Genomic DNA, 19165 nt, shown 5'->3' with positions numbered 1-19165 from the left:
GGTCACTCCTGCATAAACATCCCATCAGGGCTGTAATTGATTCTCATTGTGAGGATCAGCTGATCCCTGAGTTACACAAGAGAATCGCTATGGCAACAGGGCAGGGGGTCCCGCCCGGGCCCCGTGGAGGGTCAGTCATTCAAAGTGCCATCAATGGGAAACGTGCTGGGTGACACTTTGAAATAATTTCGAAATTTTCATGAAGATGGGAATACAGTGCATGAGGCTATGTGACAAATGGATTGTGATAACAGAAGGGTTCATTTACAGCCATGATTTGGATGTGGGGATCAAATTATCATCATTATTAGTTTTCCATTACAAAAGCAGATGAATTACAATGTTAGCTGTGAAACGTGGTGCTGTCGAATCCTTTCAGACGACTGTACAAAGGTTTAACATCTTATCATTACACTCCTGCTCAGGTACCGTAATCTGTCAGCGGAAAAAACATCAGGGCCGCCACGATGAAAAGTCTCACTGTTCAACACCTGTTGCCAAGAGGTTTTTAAATGTCATCGCTATGGCATTTAAATACGAGCACTTCAGTAGTTGGATGTGGTATTAAAAGTGCTTTCTTTTCTTGATGGCACCGACTTAAACAACCCCTCTCGTGGCCAAGGCCGGCGTCTCTTCAGTGTTTTTTAAAAAACCTTCAAGAACATTAAATAAGCACAAACATGTTGATGAGCAGTAGCTTGATTTCTAAAGGCACCTTCAAGAGTCTCACCTCAGCTCAGTCACTCATGGAAACAACTGCTTAGGAGTTTGTGGGTGACATGTGATGCATAGACACATTCAGGATGTGTTGAAGGAAAGCGGTGGCCTGCTCTCTCATATTACCGTGCCTGTCCTCCCTCCTCACCACCCGGCGGACCTGCGCTCACTTTACATGTCACCAATAAACAAAACCACTAAACAGAAGTCATTAGGACATGAACAGGACTTTACTTTGTGTTTGTTTGATTCGCTCTTGAGTTTTAGACTCGTATTAAAACACATTGAAAAAAAGTTCAACATTTTGTGATCGAGCGGTTCACCTGCCACACTCAACACGAGACGTGACGCGCAGCCAGGACATCAGGGTTAGAGGGACCTGAACGATCCACATTCATGAAAGCGACAGAGATGAGCACACAAACAGCAAGGTTTTATAAAGATAAGTTTTACGTGTGAGTGGTTAGAAAAGAGCAGACTCGCCGAGTAATGCGCCTCATGTCCAGGGGGGGGTTGCAGTGTCAGATCACAAAGGGCGTAAAATAATCGTTCTTTAATCGTAATTGAGGTAAAAGTTTGAAGTAATCATGATATTGATTTGAAGTATTATCGCCCAGCCCTACCAACGATTCCTGCTTATACTATCACAAAGGACTGTACCTTATCCACCTGGGTGTTGTTTATGATTTAATTGATGTAGTATCAATATTACTATCGAAGTAATACTTCGTAATAACTGTGGTACCAAAGTCATGGCCTTGTCACATGAACTTCTCTAACCACCTTTGGTTTTAAAGAGAATGTCAATTAACCCTGAAACTTTAAAAGACGATTATAATTTTTTTTTAAAGGAAAAAACAAGTATAAGTTGTACAAAGATCCCCTGTCTGATTCCAAAGGGTTCACTGATGTCGTTATGTGATACTGTCACAAGTGCAGCCATAAATCCATTCATGCACTGAGGATTCCAACAGTGGGAAACATCCCGCACTAAAAAGCATCTCGACCCCATTGTTGTCCCGGAGATAAAGATGATCTCCCTGTCAAGATGATCTTACTGGCGAGACAGTTTGGGGGAGGATACGCAGATAAAAACTGGAACTTCTCCGCTGAGGATATGCCTTGTGACAGTTTTCGCTCGCTCGTCTGAATATTCCAACAGGCTCCTGTGCTTGAGCAACTTAAGGGGGAATAAAACATTGAACATCTGAGGGCTGAACACCATTGAACATCTGTGAGCGCCACTTAAATCCATTCAAAGTTGGGTGGCTTTTACTGTGTTGCTTCAGAGGAGTCAAATGGCATATGTCACCGCTTTTTTTCTACGCTCGGCAGAAAGAGCAGGCGGCGCGGGGCTTGTCAAGAGCGATCGCAAAGTGTTCGGATGTGATTACAAAGCTCGGAGGAGAAGAGGCAAAAAAGGCCAAAGTCATCTTCATACTCATCTGTTTCCCCGCCGCCGAGTGACGGGCCTGATCTGCTCCGCCACGCTTCCGTGAGCCAACTCAAAAACATCACTAGTTAGATTTCACTCACTCCTCTCCGTCTTTTATCTGCGGCAGTGGGTCAATTTCACCACTGGAAGATGATCAAAGTTGGATGGATAGGTCTGAAATTATGGCGCGAGGGGAAAAAAAGAGGGATGGAGCCTTATTACCTCTCAAGTTGAAAGATTTAATTTCAAACTCAACATTTCTCTTCAGCCAGGGTAGGGGGCGGGCCTCTTATCCTTCATTTCCTGGCTGAAGGGAGCCGATGATCGCCCAGGGGTCAGCAGCTCCCCGATTGGTCGACTTTATGACTGAAAATGTCTCCTCACTTCCGCTTAAAATAAAATCCCTCAATTTAATTTTTCTCACTTGGCAGCAGATGTGCTGTGACTCTGACTTCTTTTAAGAATGTGCTTATGATAAGAATTTCAAGTCCACTAAAAAACAGAACTCATTTTTTGATTTGTAGAATGAGCCATGCATCTGATTCCCTTCCCTTCTGCAGCACAGCTGGAAGAAACAGGTTGAAAAACATGAATGACAGTTGAACCATCCTTGCAACTATGCTGGGATGGGCCGACCAGACCAGACCTTGACATAGTCGAATGATCCATTCATTTCAAGGAAAAACACATGGGTCATCTAATGGAACATTAATGAAGGAGAGATGGGATTTTCTCTGCAGATAAGATGAGATAAGATGAGAAAATTCAAAACTGACACAGCAGCAGGGGAAAATGTGGTAAGACATAAATAAAGAATCTAGAATAAATAAGATAAAAATAGATCATTGTGGTTTTTAGTCAAGTGTCTCAACAGCTATAATGAAATGTTCCTTTTGTAAAGCTGAGACAATCCAGATGAAACTTGAGCTCCTTTCAGACGTGTAATGAAAAGGGGCGGAGTTTCTCCGGAGTGACCTGACCAATCACAACAGAGTGAGCCAACTGGCCAATCAGGGTAAAGAGCTCAAAGAGACAGTGTTTCAGACAGAGGCTGAAAAGAGGAGCTGCAGTAATGGACAATATGAGGACACATTAGAGCATGTAAACCTTTTCAAGTAATAACCCAAGTTATAATTATGAACCTGATTATGAGCATAATGTTTCCTCGAAATAGTGGATGTTTGTTTTTGTGACAATAGAGTCTATGCGTCTGACTTTCTTAAATGAAACGCTAACCATGGACCTATGTGCCTCTCGTCCACCAGGGTCCACCGATTGTATCTGCTTTGCCACAGTGGGAACCAACGATCCAGTTACTTCTGCTCTACACATCATTGTGGGTCAGTAGAAATGCTTGCAGCCCACGTGTTGTGTATCTCAGCGGGTTCAGGGTTGCATCCTGTTTCCGTCTCATAGGGTTTGTGTAAGAAGTCACAACAACCTGTGGATGATAATCACAGCAGCTTTCTGTTTGTGTTGCCTGTCGTAACAACCACAAAGCCAAGTGCTACCTCACAGCTTCCACTGGGCATGTCTCCACAGGTGATACTCAGCCGATGGACGTGTGCTCGGTTCTCCACGACGACGTCTTCCTCAGATACTCGGTCTCGTTGCTCGGCTACGGTTTCTACGGAGATCTGCTGTCAGACAGCGAGAGGCAGAGGTGGCTGGGTCCTGCCAGATACGACCTGTCAGGTACGAGGGCCGCGGTTCTCTAAACGTGACTGACTGTCCAGGCTAATCCTGCTGTGGCTCACCGGTCTCAGAGCTTTAATGACCACACGCCTGCTTATGTTTATGTCGGGTAAAAAACTGGAGCTGATCCCAGAGCTTCCTGGTCTCGCTCCAGGTCCAGGATTCGGGGGATTAAAGATATAAATAATACACACAGCCTCAGGCTCGCACTCCCGTGTAGTTCTGCAGTGAGACTCACTTACACCACCTGACTCACTAACACCACCAAGATTTCTCTCCGCACTGGGGCCACACATAAATACTCACATTCATTGTGGTGTAAAGGCATCCACCCTGTGATGCCAGTTATGGAACCAGGCTAAATTAAAGTGGGGCCGACTGTACAGAGGAGAAAAACAATCCTGGGGCCTTATTTATCAACGCATGCATAAAACAAGTCCTAAGTGTGCCTCAGCATGAACACAAAAGTTTGCATTTAACTCTGACATCTTTACACTATGATGCACTGTGCTGTAAAGCAGCAAGCCACACAGGCAACAGGCAAAAAAATCATTAGGTTTTATTTTATGTCTTTTCCCATAAGGATACCAGTGTTAAAACATAAGATTTCGCTGTGTCTTTTTTTATTTGTTCTTATACAACAACAACCTAATATAAGCAGGGGTGTTGGCCCCGAGCTGAGAGGGGGGCCCCTGAGAACGTCTCATTCTGTTAGTCCGCAGCAATGACAATTTTGTGAGAATTCTATGACTATTTTATATAAATGTTGAGTTCATTATCACATTCGTTTCTTTGTCGATATTAATAGCGTTATGAGCAATAACGTAATGCCATATTGGTCTGGTTTTTCATTGGTCCTGATATCGCGAAATTACAAAAACAGCCAAAATTACCCTTCTCTCTCCGTCTGTAAAATATATGCATTTCATGAATCTATCACCAATTCGTATATTCGTATACGAACACCGTATATGAAACGAGTGCATCAAGGACAAACTACCACACTACACACTGCATTTATGATGGAGGCCACTGGACTGCATTAAGCACAACCAGACATGACACATGTTAACTTACAGCGGCCTCGATAGAGAAAAGGACGAGTAGTGCAGTTGGTTATGCGGATGTCACATTTCTCCTCTTAATTGTCTTGTCAAATACAAAAACACATTGACATGCATTCCGTGGCTCACACTGTGTGGTTTTTTTTCTTCCAGGGGTGAAAACTTTCCTGAGCCACAAATGCTACGAAGGCACCGTCTCGTTCCTCCCCGCCGAGGACGACGTGGGGAACCCGAGGGACAAGCTGCTGTGTCGATCCGGGTAAATAAACCATCGCAGATATCTATTTCCCTGCAGCCTCCCGGCACTATTTCAAAAGGTGCTAACTTATCTGATGTGCTGTAGTTCAATAGCGGCGCTGCACCTGCCAGAGCTTAAATGGGCCAGTTTTACGTTGTCAGGAAGCCTAACTGATTAATGGCGGACCAAAACACGTTCGCTCTTTTCTGAAAAGTGCCTGACTAAGTGCTTTGTTGTTGTTTCTGTTTGAGATGCAGACATTGTTTGCATTTGTTTTACGGGGACTGAAAAGAGGGCTGAGAGCCATTAATCTGTTAAAAAAATAACGCCATGTTCCCTGACAGCTCACTTCACCATAAAAAAGTGGTTTGACTGTGCTGCACAAAGGCCGCTCTCGACTTCTGTGAGCAGCTCTGACATAAAAACCCTCTAATATTTAAAACGCAGTCACAGTGCACTTCAGTTAAAGATGGACCCAATTCATTCCCGCTTAATGAATCATTTAGGCTTGTTAGAGCGCCGCGTGTCACTGCGGGCGCTGATGGTTCGATGACTGTGAAAACAAGGTTACGCTGATGTTTCAGGTGCCACGTGTGTCAGCGCAAGGCCTCATCAAACGACAAGCGGCGGGAGATGTCAGCGGAGAAGGAAAAGTCTGATAAAGGTACGAGTCCGGGGGATGTTACTGGGAATATGTCAAATAAATCATTTCTGCCTCGTTATCGGCTTGTTTGTCTGTTTTGAAAGTTTGCTTGTGAAAATGAGCATCTCTAAACCTGTGGTAGGAGAGGAGAAAAAAACCAAAGCAGAGACGAGACAATCGCACAAAGGCTTTCTTTTCTCTTGAAGTCACACACGCACGCACGCGCGCACGCGCGCACGCGCACACACGCACACACGCACACACACACACACACACACACACCAAACCAGGGGATTTGCATTTTTCTCTTTACGGTGTAAAAATAACATCATCTTCTGACTCTCATATTTTCACTTTATCTGCATTTTCTTTCGGGGCTATTTTGTCCCTCCCTCGGCAGCACGCTGAAACTGTTGATGAGATTCTTGATGAGTTATTGACGAGAAAATATAAAACGATTTTAGTGACAGTGCACGACTCCCCCCCCGTCGGAGGCTTTTTTGGGCGCCTATCGATTTCCAAATCTCCATAATCCACCCCCTTCACCCTGCTTCAGTTTACTTGTTCCTCGATGAGGCTGGTGTGTGTGTGTGTGCTGTCGGTGTGTGTGCTGTCGGTGTGTGTGTGTGTGTGTGTGTGTGCACTCAGCTTTGGGTAGGACAACATTACCTCACCTAATCCCTCGCCTGTCCCCCCCTGACCGTGGCGCTCACACACACACACACACACACACTTCATTATCTACAATCCTCTCAACCCATCAACACGGCAGCACAAGCCTCTGGAGGCAGTTGAAATACTGACTCCTGTGGTACATGTTTGTGTGTACTTTGAGCTGCAGGATGAGCTGTGTGTGTGTGTGTGTGTGTCTGTGTGTGTGTTTGTGTGTTCTTTTCCCTCTCTAATTAGTGTCCTGATGTTTAATGTTTATCTTGGCCTGGCTATCTGGAACTGAGGCTTCCTATGGCACATGTGTGTGTGTGTGTTATCTTGTGTAAATATTCAAGCGAGCGCAACCTGTTTGTGTGTCATGTGTGACAGACTCCCACTAATCAGGATGAAATTCGGCTCTGGCGGCTCTGACGGGGGGGTTCGCCTCACGCCACCGCCGCTGTTTGCTTTGCGATCCTCTCTTTCTCCTTCCTGGCGTGGGAAATCTCCGACAACTGCTAAATCAATGAGGCACGACGCACTCACTCTCTCTGCAAATGAGCCCCAGCCTCTCCTCCGAAAGCAAATACTCATTTGGAAACATTTCCGCTAATGAAGAGCCTGCAGGCCACAGTTGGATCTGTTGTTTAGTTTTTTGGGGAGTTTTTTTTAAAAATTTCGCTTTAATCACTTCTTCCCAATTAGAATATTGTTGTTTTTATGTAGCCTCAGCGGGCTTGTTATCATCGGTTCGCGTTATCACCTCCGTCGGTTTGTTTTTGCGAAATGAGGGGGAAAGGTAATGAATCGTTTTGCTTTGCGAGATCATATAATTTTCCCTCTGAGATGCTCGTAAAAACAGTCAGATGCTAATTTGGACGTCTGTGATCACTTTTTTGCAGCTCACTCCGCTGACTATCACGCCGGTGACAGGCGCCTCCGCTCCCACGGGTGACGCCACTGTGTCTTTTGATACGCCGCCGCTTGTAAACAGTCGCTTAATCTCCGAGGAGCAGGGTGGCGATTTGTGAAGAGCAGCCATCGCGTCTGTCACTCGAAGACTCGGAGGCCACGTGTGCGTCTAATCACAACAAAACAACTTTAAGTGAACGCAGTCTGTCTTCTATCTCTACGACTTATCTCCAGATAAGGGCGAGCCCCCTCCTCACCCAAACTTAATTGCGTTTTGGCACAGAAGACATTTCAGTACAGTACATTCAGCATCAAAGTTTCTATCTGGGCTCAGTCGTCAGGGTAACGCCGCTCCCAGGCTTCCTGCCAAGACATCTGGATCTTAATGGACCCTCATCAGCAACACTGACGTACTGTGACAAGCTTGGAACTTAACCTCAGGACTCATAAAGCACTTGGAAAAAATACACAGTGGGATTTCAAAACCAAATACCTGCTGGAACACAGATGATTTGTTTCAGAAACTGGAGGCTGAGAGGAGTTTTGTGGTTTATATTTATCTCTTATCTAACACACACATATGCACGTCTAACATACACACAAACTCGAATGCTGTGCTGTAAAGTCATAATCGCAGTGCAGCGTATTCACTGCGGCACCAGCTCTCTTCATTTTGCATCGTCAGTGTCAGACGGAGGAGCTTTAATGCTGCAGGAAAAGAGAGCAGCTTAGTAAATGGTTGGTGGACGAGGCCTGACGTGTTCGGCAGGGCTTGGTTTTTTTTATTTTATTTTGGCTTCAAACCCACCGGTCTCCCAGCGTGAACGTGCCGGATTTCACTTGATTTCGAGCGAAGGGAGTTCACTTATTTGTTCTAGAGTTATTTGGAGTTTGCTGCCTGCTGAAAAAAACTCACAGGCGACTTTTTAAATATTTAAACGTGCCTACTGTGGTTTTGTGTAGCTTCTCAACAACAAATATACAAAAGAATTTTGTAAATTGAAATACTCACAAAGCACCTTAATAGGGCAGGATTCAATTGTATTATTATTTTGTTTGTTTAAGCTTTTCCTCATCCAAAAATACATTTTTCTATCTCTATGTTAGAGCATAATAATAACACTTTTGTTTGACAAAGCCATTGGCTGCCATCATTTGTCATCCCGGCTCTCTGATTGGCTGAATCAATAAGATCTTTTCTGTATTTTTTGGGGGGGGTCTGCCCCAAATTGCACAAAGTCATAAATATTATATTAAAAAAAACTTGGACCCATCCCCATAATTTAAAGGGGTCTTTTCCTTGTGTCATGGTCAACTTCTCCACAAAATTTCATGGAAATTGGTTGAATAGTTTTTGCCTAATCCTGATAACTAACAAATAAAAAAGTAAACCTCCTTAGACGAGGTAACTAACAAGTGGATATTTATTATTACTAGATTTTTAAATCAAGATCAACTTGTCAGACTTTACAGTGTAGTAGATATATTTGGATTAGTTCATTCACATTAATCTAAACTGTGAATTTAAAGGGGTTGAACAGAAGTATACCAACTGAAAACTAGTAAACATGGTCATACTGATAATAACCCTTGACTTCTGTTTCAGATGACGACAGTGGTTGGGGTGTGATCCGTGGAAAGTTCATCGCCATTAACGCCGCCAGTATGAGCTGCGCGTGTCCCCGCAGCCCACAGGGCCTGTCGCCGTTCGCCCACCTCGCCGACGGCACCACCGACCTCATCCTGGTCAGGAAGTGTTCCCGTTGGGACTTCCTCAGACACCTTCTTCGACACACCAACAAAGACGACCAGGTAGGAGGGAAGCCGCTGCTGTTAACATATGCAACCTTATTATTTTCTATCTGCAGCATGTCCCCCCCCCACCTCATATGGCAGTTTACAGCACATGAACATTGTGCATGTGTGCAACATATTTCAGAGCTGAAATAAGCCATGAGTGGGATCCAGCAGGGATAAAAGAAGCCCCGTCTTCAAAGAGCGAAGAAATCTCTCCAAAAACCACAAAACTTTTTAGACGATTTCATTTCAAAACGCCCCAACCCCCCCCCCACCAATCGCTCCCTCTGCTGCAGAGTTCAGCGCTCGACATCAAGACTTTCTCCATCTGTGCGCTGATGAATTGAGAGCGTGTTAAGTCTGTGAATGAGCCCGCTTGCTGTGCTAGCACCTCCGTTTGCTGACTCCGCTCAATTTCCCAACTATGGTTCAATTTAGTTCAAATGCCTCAGCCCTTGTGCCTTCCCACGTATCATAAATAACCTCCACCCCGGTCCGGAGAGGCGCCGGTAATCGCTGCATCAGGGATATGCTGTATACTAGAAAGCAGGCTGATACCAGACTAATGCCCTCTTAGGGTAGCGCAAGTATTACCAGGGGAAGTCTGGTGATTAGTAATTATTACCTCAGGAAAGACCTCGGGAAAGTTTATCCCATTTAGAAGAATCGTGTAGAGTAATTTGAGTTGCTGCCTTGGTACAAAAAAATGCACTGCCAAGTGTATTTTGAGCCAACACTGACATCCTGAGGTGGGTTTAAACTCCTTAAGATCCACATTTTGCCTCGTGCACGCGACATTGTGGATCAAAAGGAGGAGTTTTACCCTCGGCGTCAGGTAAAACCGAGAGATGATGTTTTTTTAAAGAAACGAGAGCAGAGGATGGTGAAATGTATTAACTGGAGGAAATTGGATGCCGCTCTGTGACATGAAGCGTGTCCTTGGATTGCTTCCATCCAGACGACATGAAATGGTGACACGCTGAATGTAATTACCAGCGTGCGTGGTTAAGGTCAAATTATCAACTTTTCCCAGGTGATACTGCTGCAGAGACGCATTAAATCAGTTTTATGACAGAAGATTACAGTAAATTTCAATAATGAGAGACACCAGCAAGATGTTACTGTATCAATATAAGACACCTCGAGCAGTGATTCTAACAAAGGGTTACCGACCCTCACAGGAGCTGCGAAATAATTTCTGGGGGTCTCAAGGTGGCTGTGGAGAAAAAATAAATCATTGTACAATAATCATTCGGACATTCTCTTTTATAGGTTCTCTGGCAAGAGAACTTCTGTGTTCACACATACAGCCGCTCAGGAGAATGTCCAGAGATTATCTGTAGCTCATGTGCACCCACCTTCGGAGAGACTCCCTTTACAATCACCTAACTCTAGATAATCTCCAGGCATGCTCCAGAGGGGCTGTATGCGTGAACACGAATGTCCAACCTCCTGACATTCTCCAGGGTTTTTACAAGGGGGCCGGTCGGAGAAACTCCGCAGTTTATCTGGAGTTCAGTGCATGTCACTCACTTTAAAATCACTTTGCAATTTGTTGACTAATAATAATCAAAGTTTTTAGGACCATTTAATTCTGCACTCATGGTGAGATTTTGAAGATCCAGTGACCTTTACTCTAGCGCCACCAGCATGTTTAACACATGGAAATAAAACGTGATTTATCGTAAACCTTTGCCTCAGGATCACAGTATATCTCAGTATCCTTGCTGTGGTGCCGGCAGTTAAAAGAGACTCCAGCTTCGGAATGTCTTGGCGGCTTTACTTGCAGCACACTAACGGTAGACAAGTGGTCGTAGGAGCGGGCGGAGCGGGACTTTGCATCAGAGTTCACTTAATATCAGCATCACTGTCCAGCCGAGCAGAGAGAAACAAGGAGTGAGAAGCCACTAAGCGTATTCATGGCCTTGTCAGAAAGCCTTTTAGGCAGACCGACCGGCATGAATGCAAAACGGCTGCAGTCATAAAGTGGGTCTGATGTGAAATAAATGGCTGTCACTCCTCTTTTCGGGACGATGGAGGAAGAGGAGGAAAGGAGAGGAAGAGAGAACAGAGGAGGAGAAAAGAGGAGAATAGAGAGAAAGTGCCACAAACGTGAAGTTGGAGAAAATAGTGCGGCGGACCGAGCTGAACCTTTCTGCGACGCAGAGTGAGATGAAAGGGGATTTTGACAAAATAATTTATTTTCGCCTCGCTCTCTCTTCTACTCTTCACTCCTCTGGCATTTACATGTTTTTTTAAAGCACCTGAACTTTATCCCGACCTCCTCTCCCCCTCCTTCCCTTTTATATTTGTTCTCCTGTTTGCTGTTTTTTGATAAATAGCGGAAAAGAAGGATAAACCCACATGTAGTTTTGCACTTCATTACAAAATCAGTAGGAGTCCTTGAAAAAGACAATAGAGGAGAAATTACATTTTTACCTCTCACCGGGAGATTGTGGTCTTAAAAAAAAGGAAATTACATACCAAGGATCGGTTTACCGTGCAATGTAATCATCATATTTCAGAGAAATGGTCCACTGCCCATTTTCAGGGTTGATTTGTGTATAAAATAAAGTAGTTTAGACGTTTAGATGTTCAAAAAGTTTATGTTGTTTTCTGAAGACGGCCTGAGCTCAGTGTGAACACTAATGGATTTAGTTTCAGTGATGATGCAATCGTTTTATTGTTCTGACTTCAAGTAGAGCCATAGACCCAAAATGGAGATTAAGGAGAAAAATTAAAAAAATAAACAATAATAATAATTATCATAGTACTAGCGCTTCTCAAAATAAAGTTGCAAAGTGCTTCACTAGCAAAAAACACAAGGAAGAATACATTAAAAAACACATAAAAACAAGTACAAACTCAGCTATGAAAGAATAAATAAAGAATAAAAACACTTAGCGTGCGACAGAAATTTAAGTATCACCTCCCAATACGAATGAAATAAGAAATGGAAGGAATGCGATACAATAAAATTACATCTTATGCTTTGATTCAGAGGAAGCTACTGAGGGCTTCATAAATGGACCAACTGTTCAATAACTCGACACAATTCTTTCAAGAAATATTTACTATACATTTAAAAGATAGAAATTATGAATAAATATTGAGCTAAACATACGAAGATTTGTTTATTCTAGTTTTCAATAGAATGTTTTTGGATAAAAAGTAATTTACCATTAAAACATTCTCGAGTTCTTAGGTAATAATTCATGCAATAGAAGACAATAACCCAAAATTAATCACAGCCTCCTGAAACAATTATTAATAATTAAATATAATAAAAGTAATATATAATTTCATTAACACTCTTTTCTTTCAGCATATGTTCCTTTATAACATTTCTGTATTATTAAAAATAATTTTGTGATTAAACTCCTTAAATCATTCAAGAGACTTGGGGTCTGTAACCTCTGCACCATCTGTAGCCACATCTGTTCCTTCATCCGTTCATCTCTCCGTCCCCCTCCTCTCTTTCATCCACTCCTGCATCTGTCTCCATCTCCCTCCCCCCAGTTTGACCACTCCTTCCTGGAGGTCTACCGCGTGAAGACGTTTCGCTTCCTGCCGGGGGACCAGGAGCCAGTTTCGCTCGAGGACCAGAGCGAGACGCAGTCAGAGAAGACTGGCTCCGCTCCCATCTGCTCCGTCCAAACAACCTCCTACAGCAAAGCCCACAGCAGCTGGAGCTGCGACGGGGAGATCCTGCCTCACGCCGCCATCCAAGTCAGGTAACCAATCAGCTGCACAGCTCCAGATAAACCATAGACTGTATTTAATGGACGACTTGACAGCTCCCTCAAAGTGAAGCCAAATCATCTGAATTGCTCCCTGGTGGCTGAGGCTGAAGTATAGGTCATTAACCCCGCCTCCTCTATGTTAGTGGATGGGACTTGGACCAAAATAAAAAAAAACTTAAAAAAAACACTTTCAGACAATACTCGGTTGATCCGTTCATATATTTCTGAGCAAATTTTCCCACATGAGTAAATGGGATATATTTACCGTCTGCTACAACCTTTCATTCTTTTCAAACTAAACTTTTCTGTTGGCTGCAGACTTCTATTGAGTTTCTTTTTATTCGGATGTGACATAATTTTGCATTCACATCATACAATACTCTCTTTTATCACCTGTCATAGCGCAATGCATGGTGGTATATATTGCTCGTTTAATGACCATCGGTTGGACACTACTTCTCACAATGCATTGTGGGATACAATGAGTTCATTGTATTGGGTATGCAGATTCTCACCAAACATTGGGACAGCGCTCCACTAAGGCGAGGTTTGGTACAATACTTACGTTCACGATTTCTTGGTAGCTTCAGTGGACTCCGAGATGACTGTGTGTTAATGAGTGTAGTCTGGTGTGTATCTCTAGCTACTTTTTAGATAGATATGTGGAAACGTCCCCTATCCAGAGGTGGGTGTACACCATAGACCTGTATGCACCACTACAGCCACGTAACCAAAGTAAAGGCAAAATATCAATAATTATAATAATTGAATTGTTAGGATTAATCTTCAGAGGAACATGAATTCAGAAATTCAGAGCAGATACTACTTATTGGGATATTTTATTCTAGACCAAAGACAAGTGTGGCTATAAATTGTACGTGTGAATTTTACTTCAGTGCATTTTGAGCCCAGAGCTCCCAGGCACATAGAACATGGTTTCTTCCTCCTTCAGTTCATGACACTCAGTAACATTTTAGGGCAATTTAAACCAACATTAAAGCCTAATACCCAAAAGTAGAGTCTTTACCGTGAATACCCAGCTATGGTGATGCAATGGGTATGAGCTCCGCGAGTGTTTCAATACTTCTTCCATTACAGCGCCTCTACAATATTATGTGCACAGATTCAAACCCATTTGCCAGTCGTCATCTAAGCAGAGAGTGATCCTGCCCGCCTGCCTGCCTGCCTCATCATTTTCGTCACAGGCTTCAAAATACAGAAAATAAGCAGGCACGGTGGGGAAATGATTGAAGTGTGCCTTTCTTTAGCAGGCAAAATGCCTCTGTGTGCCAGTGTTAAAAAGCCATGTACATGAGCAAACATTCATCACTACAAGTAACAATAACTTGTTTGTTTTCCACTGCTGGCTGCCAAGGTTCTTATTCATTCTCTACAACGGAGTTTGACTTTCTCATGTTTTCAGTTGAGCAACTTTATAGCTTATAGAAAACAGAAAAGAATGGCAGATGTCGCTTGAGATAACGTCTACTGTATGTTTGGAGCATAGACTGTGAATATAGATGGACGACTAGTCTCCGCTTCCTCCTGTTGTTCTAAAATTTGAAATAACACAATACCGTTGTCGCTATCTTGGGCTTTATTTCCACAAGAGTCTGCGAAGTAGTGATTGTGGTGTGGAGCCGTGGTATCGAGGTCCCACCCACACATGCTCGACTTGCTTGAGCCAGTCTCGGCTGTCAATCACGACATTTCATCAATTAAATAATTTAAACCAAACTTACCTCTAAAATCCTATAAAACCGTCTTTGAGAAAAATGTATATGACATGTACTTTGACTTTTCCATGTCCCATCAACTAACATGGAGGAGGTGGGTTAATGTAGCCAGTCACTAGGGGGGTATCAAGACACTTTGGCTTCACTTTTGGGGAACAGTCATGTCATCCATCTTTATGTACAATCTATGGGAAGTGTCTATACAACGAATGAGTGATTTCGTACACAACCATCGCCATTTTGGGCCTTTTAGCATTTAGCTCAAAGCAAAGTGGCATGGTTGCAGGTTCCTACTGCTGGTACAACAGTAGGTGTCTAAGAAACAGGATATGGATAAAGCAATTGATCTACAACAACAACAGGCCAAGTATTAATATGTAAAATAGTGAATATCAAGGCAAAGTCATGAAGAAGCTGTCCTACTTGGTGAGACAGCAATGAGAGCAGTCGTGCCATTAGCGCTGCAGAGACTCTTTCATTGTTCTCTGCTGGATCATCTCGGCACTGCGGTGGAACCAGCCACTCCTCATTATTCCGTCCCCGTCCGCACCTCAGCCTACCTCCCTATCAGATCTCTATACAACCAGCGGGCCGCCGCGCCACGCATCATTTATTTCATGCTCCATTGTATTTTGCCAATGATGCATGGCGCTGTAATGTTGCTAATTTAATGGCCCTCCCCGTGTTAAAAGGCTACTCCCCTTTAATTAAAGCAGAAGTCCGTCCTTTTATTGCCTCTTCCGCTCTGCTAATCGCTCTTAGAGTGAGCCAGCCAGAGTGCGGATAATTAATGGTGATGGCCCGGGCGAAATAGAAAGAAGGTAAGAAAGAAGGAGGGAAGGAGGTGAAGAGTTTTGTTTGGGAAGTTGCACATATGTTTGGAAGAGAAAGTCAAGGTGCAAACAAATGAAACGAGCTGAACCAACGCTAAATATGCTGCTGTAGTTTGATTTACGGGTTCTTCTGAGCCTTTTTGGGGGTTTTTACATGATGTATAACAGGAAATAAACCTTTCTCATTGAGCTGAAAATGATAAGTTATCATGCTACTCCATTATTCCAACCGCAGCTGAAGCCTGCAAGTAAACAACAGGTGTTCCAGTAAAAACACAGGTGCCAGACAAAGCCACAGGCGATACAGCACTACTGTACTTTGACTGTTGCTTTGACTGCTGTTTTAAATCAGTGTACTTTTACTTGTATGCATTAGGGTGTGTTATGCATGTCAATAAAGTACGTCAGGCCCATCTGTATTATAACATCTGTTCTCGCAGCTCTTTATACTGAACACACTACAAAGAGCTTCTCACTTAAAAGTTTGTGTGTCAAGTTTGCACACAGGGGCGCTGTTCCATTCCGTTTACATCCGCCACATGGACAGTGAAGTGTCATTGAAATGAGCATAGTCGTTAAGTTGATGGTTAGTTACGCTAAATGATGTGTTGTGTATGTGTGTGTGTGTTTCCTCTGTAGTGTCCAGTGCCAGCTGATCAGGCTGTTTGCCCGTGGTATGGAGGAGCAGCAGCAGTGTGTTTCTGAAGACCCCTGCACTCTGTGGGCACCGGAGCCAAACACACACTGAGTGAGTGGACTGAGAGCTGGATGGGCCACTAAAAAACACAAACTTGGCAAAAGTAAACTCAAAATGTTGGCATCCACGTCTCTCTTTCAGTGCGTTTGCCTGAGGGAAACCTGCACTATCTGCACAAGAAGTGACGGAATGATTGAAAAAAAATAGCTCCAGAAAAAAGATGGAAAACTGCCACTACCAGCCATAAGAAAATGAAAGATGGTGATCCAAAGAGACCGTGTGGATGTTCACACGGCCACATGAAACAGAGCTGAACTGGACTGAGCTGGACTCATAGCAATCAGTCAAAGTTTTCCAAGCTTCCATGAAGGAGAAGGCAAATAGGATTTCTCCCTATACACAGAGGAGGGACAGCCAAGGAAATACAGCTTTGTGAGACGGATGAATTAAAAAAAATACCTGTGAAGTATACTGATAATATGAAAAGACTTAAAATGCCTGGGCTGCACCAAAAAAGACCAACGCAGGCAATCTGCTGGTCCTTTTTGGGACAAAAAATATTTCATTTCCTTTTCACCCAGGTGAAAGCCGATACGAGCCGGGGGCACTAATGAAAAGAACTGAATACCCTGCTAATACACTAACAGGACCCCGGTGGCTTCTGGGTAATAAGGCAAAGTGGTTGCTAAGTGATTCACTGTGTCTCAGCACTGCTGCGCTGCACCTGTGGCTCCGAGCTCTGCTCCCCTCCGACTGAGAAACTACCGGCAGTTCATTCATCGCCTGGGATTAGCCAGAACTATACGTTGTTAATGTTTGTAGAGATAATCTATTGTACGGCTCTAAAATTAGCAGGTCAAGCTGGTCTTGATGTGTCTTTTATTATTCCTACTGCTGCTTCAATAAAACTACATAGAACTGCCTCTATAATCATATCTAAACGAAATGAAAGGTGTGTGTATGTGTTTGTGAGCGTCCGAATGTCTATCTATAGTGATTAGGGCCAATTTTGGTTCAATACCATATATCCTTACAAATTCAAAGGACTGTTTAAGGTTAAGGTAAGGGGCTAGGAAATGCATTATGCCAATGAGTGTCCTCACAACTATAGAGAGACAAGTGTGTGTTTGTGTGTGTGTGTCTGCAAAGGTGCCAATGTGATGAGTTAGTTTTATCACAATTAGCCTCATGACTGCTATTTTGCAGATGCTCTCTCACTGCAGCCAACACACTGCTAAAACAAGTATCTAGACAGGCGCACGGGCACACACACGCACACACACACACACACAGTTTATCTAATGCACACACACACACACGCTCTTTAACTTTTAACACCATAAAAGCTCTGTCCGCTCTTTGAATCCTCTCCAGTTTAGTTAATACTCACTCTGGATGTCTGTGATGCTTCACCTTCAGCACTGGCTTTTGACAATCTGCACTTTGAGGCTCAGATGCTTTTAAGTCCACACACACAAACATGTGCCTTCAGCGAGGATTGTTTGAGAAATTTAGCAATTAGTGACTGACAATGCAAAAGCTGGAAAAAGTCCAGATGAAAATTGGAAGTTTCTTCTCTTTTGTGTAATAAACATTAAAGGTTCGGCGTGCAGGATTTATTGCCATCTAGTGGTAAATGTGCCTATTACGACCAATTAAACCAGCCTTGCCTCATGGCCCCTTTCAGGTGTGTAGGAGAACATGTGGTGGCTACACAGGTAGTGTTTACATGTGAAAGGTCCTGTTGAGAGCCGGTGTTTGGTTTGTCCTTTCTGCCATTTTAAGCCAACAAAAACACAACAATTGCGCTCAGCTAGCTAACATTAGCACGTATTACATGTCCTTACATTATACAAATTTGGTTAACATTAGCCCAGCTCATAATAGGACGACAATCTTGTATCACAACTCAAAGTAACTAATATTTGGTTTTACTTTATGTGGACTAAAAGTCTTTGATCTCAGTGATGGTTAAACGCTAACAGCGTTTAAAATGAGGAACACCCAGGTTCACAGATCTCAAATGTCAAGAATATAATATACGCTGATTTCTTAGCAGAAGATAATTTGCATTTCAGCTTGACAAGTTTTTTTATTTAATCTTGTTGTGCTCCCCGTATTTGTGAAAACACATAAATGAAACTGTGATGTAAGCAGATACTGTGATGTAAGTAAATTTGACCTATTTTATGAAAATGCTTAATAAAGTGCCTCTGAAGTGCGTCTCTGTCCTTAGTGTGATCTCCGCGGTGTGTTGGACGCCACTGATGTTTCATTCCCTCCTTTTCTTTTTTTCTCCCACTCATGCACAGAAAGGTCAGAACACCCTTGCTCTGGCTTTCTCAATCTCACTCTTTCTCTGTCTCCCTGTATGAGTGGAATTTAATAGGGTGCTCTGATGTGAGCGAGATGTTTCATTAAAGAACATCAGACATCAAAGGTCTCTGCTGAGATGGAGTGGTATTTCAAGCTGTGCTCATTCTGCACACAGTCTGGAGCTTGTTTCTTCTTTTTGATACCGCCAGGCAATTGCAAAAGTGTCAGGCGGCAAAGGAGAAGGGAAGTCGGAATTTGGCATCCGTGTTGTTCAAAAATATCAATCCATAGTCGGAGTGATCCCGATGATGATGCAGGCTGTGGGTGATACAACTTTTGATCTGTGAGTGGAGCTCATGGAATCTGGTGCCAAAATACACCACAACAGCAAATGTCTGTTACTCACCAACTGTTCAAAGGCAGTGCCAGAGTAGCCATTCAATGTCCATAAGATCTCCTACGCTGTAAATTGTTACTGATCACTTTACTTAAAAGAAATTTTGTATACAGGGTCATATTCCTGTTGGAAACAAGTGTCTGTCTCCGTCACAGCAGAACAATCACACTTGGCTGAGTGAGTTTCGAGGCTGCAGCAAACTCAACTCAACTCTTTTATTTGTATAGCGTCAAATCACAAAATAAATTATGTGAAGGCACTTTACATAGTGAGGCTGAGACCTTAACAAAT

The 19165-nt window shown here is 43.3% G+C and overlaps 1 protein-coding gene across 1 annotated transcript in view; it reads left to right on the top strand.

The window, feature by feature from the left end:
- The window catches only part of cerk (ceramide kinase), a 39493-nt gene extending 21111 nt beyond the window's left edge, over positions 1 to 18382 (top strand). Inside the window, exons 7-13 of the mRNA XM_035148057.2 lie at positions 3418 to 3492; positions 3695 to 3847; positions 5065 to 5170; positions 5734 to 5813; positions 8962 to 9167; positions 12672 to 12886; positions 16104 to 18382. Of these exons, the coding sequence (XP_035003948.2) occupies positions 3418 to 3492; positions 3695 to 3847; positions 5065 to 5170; positions 5734 to 5813; positions 8962 to 9167; positions 12672 to 12886; positions 16104 to 16212 (944 nt within the window). The 3' untranslated portion in view covers positions 16213 to 18382. The remainder of the gene's footprint in view (positions 1 to 3417; positions 3493 to 3694; positions 3848 to 5064; positions 5171 to 5733; positions 5814 to 8961; positions 9168 to 12671; positions 12887 to 16103) is intronic.
- Positions 18383 to 19165: the final 783 nt, after the last annotated feature.

The sequence above is a fragment of the Hippoglossus stenolepis genome, chromosome 22 (assembly GCF_022539355.2).
Source record: "Hippoglossus stenolepis isolate QCI-W04-F060 chromosome 22, HSTE1.2, whole genome shotgun sequence".
In the NCBI taxonomy this organism is placed as follows: Eukaryota; Metazoa; Chordata; class Actinopteri; order Pleuronectiformes; family Pleuronectidae; genus Hippoglossus; species Hippoglossus stenolepis.
Note: the sequence above shows the minus strand (reverse complement) of the source record. Positions and strands in the feature narration are given on the sequence as shown.